The sequence below is a fragment of the Galeopterus variegatus genome, unplaced genomic scaffold (genome assembly GCF_000696425.1).
Source record: "Galeopterus variegatus unplaced genomic scaffold, G_variegatus-3.0.2 Scaffold449, whole genome shotgun sequence".
NCBI lineage: Eukaryota > Metazoa > Chordata > Mammalia > Dermoptera > Cynocephalidae > Galeopterus > Galeopterus variegatus.
Window position 1 is genome coordinate 108,951 of NW_007726560.1, and position 4,196 is coordinate 113,146.

At 46.2% G+C, this 4,196-nt stretch overlaps 1 protein-coding gene across 1 annotated transcript in view; it reads right to left on the reverse strand.

Annotated features, from left to right (window-relative positions):
- Positions 1 to 4,196, reverse strand: part of LOC103587423 (E1A-binding protein p400-like) — a 32,078-nt gene that overhangs the window by 6,791 nt on the left and 21,091 nt on the right. The window contains 5 exon segments of the mRNA XM_008568873.1: positions 1,515 to 1,596; positions 1,681 to 1,799; positions 2,203 to 2,301; positions 2,304 to 2,394; positions 2,512 to 2,697. Of these exon segments, the coding sequence (XP_008567095.1) occupies positions 1,515 to 1,596; positions 1,681 to 1,799; positions 2,203 to 2,301; positions 2,304 to 2,394; positions 2,512 to 2,697 (577 nt within the window).

Sequence of the window (4,196 nt, forward strand, 5' to 3'; positions counted from 1 at the left end):
CGGGAGCGCCGCCGCGCTTCCCAAGCGGCGCACCATCCAGTGCGCCACCGGGCCGGCCCGTCTGTTCAAATCTTGTGTCCACTTTACAAAATGGTTGTTTTCTTATTACTGAGCACTGACAGTCCTCTATACATGCCAGGTATACATCCTTACTCAGTGATGTGATTGGCAGAGGTATTATCCCACTGACTTGTCTTTTCATTTTCTTAACAATGGTTTCACACAGCAAAAATGCTTACTTTTATTAAAGCTTAACTTGTTAATTTTTTTCTCTTATAGACTGTACTTTTCCTGTTGTATCTTATCTAAGAAATTTTTACTTAACCCAAGGTCACAAAAATTTTTCCCCATGTCTTATAGTTTTGCGTTTTACATTTATGTTTACGGTCCATTTACAGTTAATTTTTGTATGTGGTGTGAGGTAGGAATAAAGATTACTTCCATTAGTTTTGAACTTCAATTATTACATTTTTCATTTCTGTAAGTTTATTTGGTTCACTTTTTTATTTGCTTGGTCTTTGATAATCCCTTGCTGTTATTCATGCTTTTTACTCCCTCCTTTATTCCTTCAAACACATTAAGTATACTCTGTATTTCTTCTTCTCAGTCTGACTCTTTGCAGGTGTCATTCTTCTGGCTGTTACTCCTGAGGCCCTTTCCCTGTATGTGCTATGATTTTCTACTATGAGCTTATATTCTGGGGATTCTGTTGGTTGAAATTCCTTGAGGACTAGCGTTGAAGGTTCCTCTAGCAAAAATTTATATTTCTTTCTGCCAGGGGCCTGGGAGCACTACAGCTCCAAATGTATTTGCAATTAAAATTCCCAGTTTGAAATTCTTTTGAACATGTAAATAGTATAAATGTAGGCCCTAAACCTGTGGTGGAGGGTACTGGCCAGTGGCCATAAGTTCATAGGAGAAACATTTATAGAAGTCCCATCCAGAGCCATGGCCGAGAAAGACACAATTCCTGTAGTGCATCTTGGAGAAAGGCTTCTTCCCACTTCACCTTTCCCTGGAAGTGTTTGCTGTGTCCCTTCATGAGCCCAGCTCTCTGCGGTGGCCTCCAACTTGGTTCTGGACCTGCATGGGCCCAAGGCTTCTCCAGACCACTCCCCAAACCCCATCCCAGAGCTCTAGGCCACCTGGGTCCACGTGTACCCAGGGTCAACAGAGGCTCTAGCACAGACTCACCTCCTGGGACTTTTGCTCCCACTGGGTTCCTGGACTCACTCACTATCCTGCAGATTCATTTATGGTTTTATGTACTTTATCTGGCTTTTTTTTTTTTAGTTTGGCATTTTCAGATGTTTTGTTGAGACAGGTTTTCAAGGTCTCTAATCTACCATATTATTAAAAACAGAAGTCCTCGTCTCAGTGATTTTTCATAGAAATCATTTAAAATATTCTTCTAAATGTTATACTATACAGAAAAGACAAAATCCAACCTTTTTCTTGCTTTTTGTACTTATATCTCTATTTTAAAAGCAAGCTATCCCTTAGAGAGCACATACCTGCAGGAATTATTGGATCAAGTCGCACACAGCTCTCCAGGAACGTGCCAGCACCTCTTCCCGAACTCTCCACAGGGCTGTTCTGCAGGGAGAGGATGAGCACAGCCCCCTCTGGCCTAAGGAGTACTCCATTCCAAGAAAGCCGAGCCCTGCTGGACCCACTTACCTTCTGTTGCACGGCAGCGGGGCCCAGGACAGCCAGGGGCTGCACAGCTTTCTGCTGCTGGTGGTGTTTGAGCTTCAGAAGCTGCTGCAAGTGCAGAGGCTGTGTGACCACAGTTTGTCCTTCTGAGGTGATGGGAAAGAAATGGAGCATGGGACATGTTGAGAACTTACTGATACTGAGCTTCCAGGCACATTTCATAGTCAACATGTTGCTAATCTGACCAGAAAAGTGAACTTCCTAGCAGTTATTGAGCATAATGGAAACACTTTCAGCCTTAGAAATAGAAATGCCCCCCATCTTGCATCTTCCATTGAGATAAGCATCTTTTGCTAAAGGGTCTGTACTTCATTTGTTTAGAGAAAGAGAGGTGTACAAGGAATGAAATTCTAATTAAGCTTTCTTTAAAAATTAACACATTGGAAGACAACAAAACAACTTGTAGTCACGAAAAATTCAAACAGGTTTAATGTAAATCAATCAAAGAAGTGGTTTCCATTTTAGGAGTCAAATGTGGCCACGTACCTGCAGCCTTCTGTGGCTGCCCAATGGTGACACTAATTCCTGCCAGGCTGACGGGAAGTGCCATGACCCCAGTCGGTGACACTGCAGCTGCCGGGACACCACGGGAGGCTTGGCCTGAACAACCTGGGCTGACTGAGGTGTAGGCGCTGAGATCTGTTCTGGGCCTTGCAGTGGGGAGGTGGAGACTCGAGTCTAAATAACAAGAAACAAGGGTCACATGAACCTGCTACATCACCAGGTTGTCCTTCCTCAGTGGCTAGAATCATCAATCCACCTCAAATATTAAAAACAATGATGACAGAAAATTACAAGCCGGGCCACCTGGAGGTAGGCCATGATGGTGCCCATGAGCAGGGCTCCGGGCCATGGGGCTGTGACCGTGGTAAGCTGGGGACTCTGCTGCTGCAGGGGTTGTGGGGGCCCTGCCTGGGCCTGTAGCAGCGGGAGATCAGGGGGCAGCTGCAGTTTCCGCTTCTGGAGTCTAATCAAGTGCTCCTGAAGATACAGATAACACCTGTTTGCTTTCTTGGTTGGCAGTTATTTATGCAAATATGCAAGTTTATGTCTTTCTGATTCATGTCTTTAAGACATGGCTAGCTCACATGTTTTTAACAAGACTGTCAAAAAGATATACATCTAGATACAGATATCACTGCTGGCTAGTTTAGAAGCATTTATAATAGGCTTGCTGAAGAAGCCATGTGAGTTCTAATCACATGTTCTGACTGGTAAGATATGTGCCTCCAAAGCCTGTGCCTTGAGCACTGCCCAGCCCCTTGGTCCCTCTCCTTCCATGGCACAGATAGCATCAGGCCACCTTTCCACTGAATGATCCTTTGGCAGCACCATCCCTTCACAGGATGCAACATAAGCTCATTCATGGGACACACGAGGCCCATGCAGAGAGGGCTCACCCCACAGGCCTGAGAAACCATCCTCAGAGAGGCCTGCATGTAAGCAGGTCCTCATCTGGCCTCTGAGGGCTTGGGTTTGAGGAGGGTGCCTGCCATGCTGTGAGCCAAGGCCCTTCACAGTCTGGACCTGTGTCTTCGTCTCAACTCTGAGCCCAACGACACAGCCCGAGCCTCCCAGAATGCACTGTGCAGTCTTCTATTAACCGTGCACGTGTGCGCTTTCCTTCTGACTCCACTCTCCCTCCTCCCTGTAACTATCTGGAATATTCTTCTTTGTCCTGAAGAGCTCAGCTAACAGCTAGCTCAGCCTCTGATGCATTCTGCAAAGAACAGCTTGAAATCAGGAGTGAGGTTTCCCCATGCTTGAGCATTGTTAAGCACCTATGCCTCAGTCAGCCCAGGTTGCACTTCCATTCTCCCAGCATCAGGCACCCCTTCCTCTGTGTCCAGAGCACCTTCCCTTCCTTACACTTTTTAATACTTAACACCAGGCCTCTATGAGTTCCTTGAGGGCATATATTGGCTTTCCACTCTGAGTAGGTGATTAAAAAGTGGATGCACCAATGGGTGGATAGATGGATGGAAGGATGGATGGATCAATGGGCAAATGGATGGGTGACTGAGTGGGTGGGTGGATGGATGGATGGATGGACAAAAGGATGGACAGGTGGATGTATGGATGGGTGGATAATGGGTGAGTAGTTGGAAGGATGGATAGACAAATGGATAGATGAGTGGATGGATGGGGAGTGCATGATGGGTAAGTGTATGGATGGGTGGGTAGATGGATGGGAGGACAGATGGATGGACAGATAGATAAATCAACAAATAGGTGGATAGATGGATGGATGGATGGATGAATTGGTGGGTGGATGGATGGGTGGGTGAATGGAAGGATGGATGGATGGACAGATGGATGAATGCACAGATGGACGGATGGGTGGGTGGATAGATGAATGGATGGATGGGTAAGTGGATAGATGGGTGAGTGGATGGATGGGTGAGTGGATGGGTGGGTAAGTGAATGGATGGGTGGATAGATGGATGGATGGATGGATGGATGGATGGATGGATGGATGG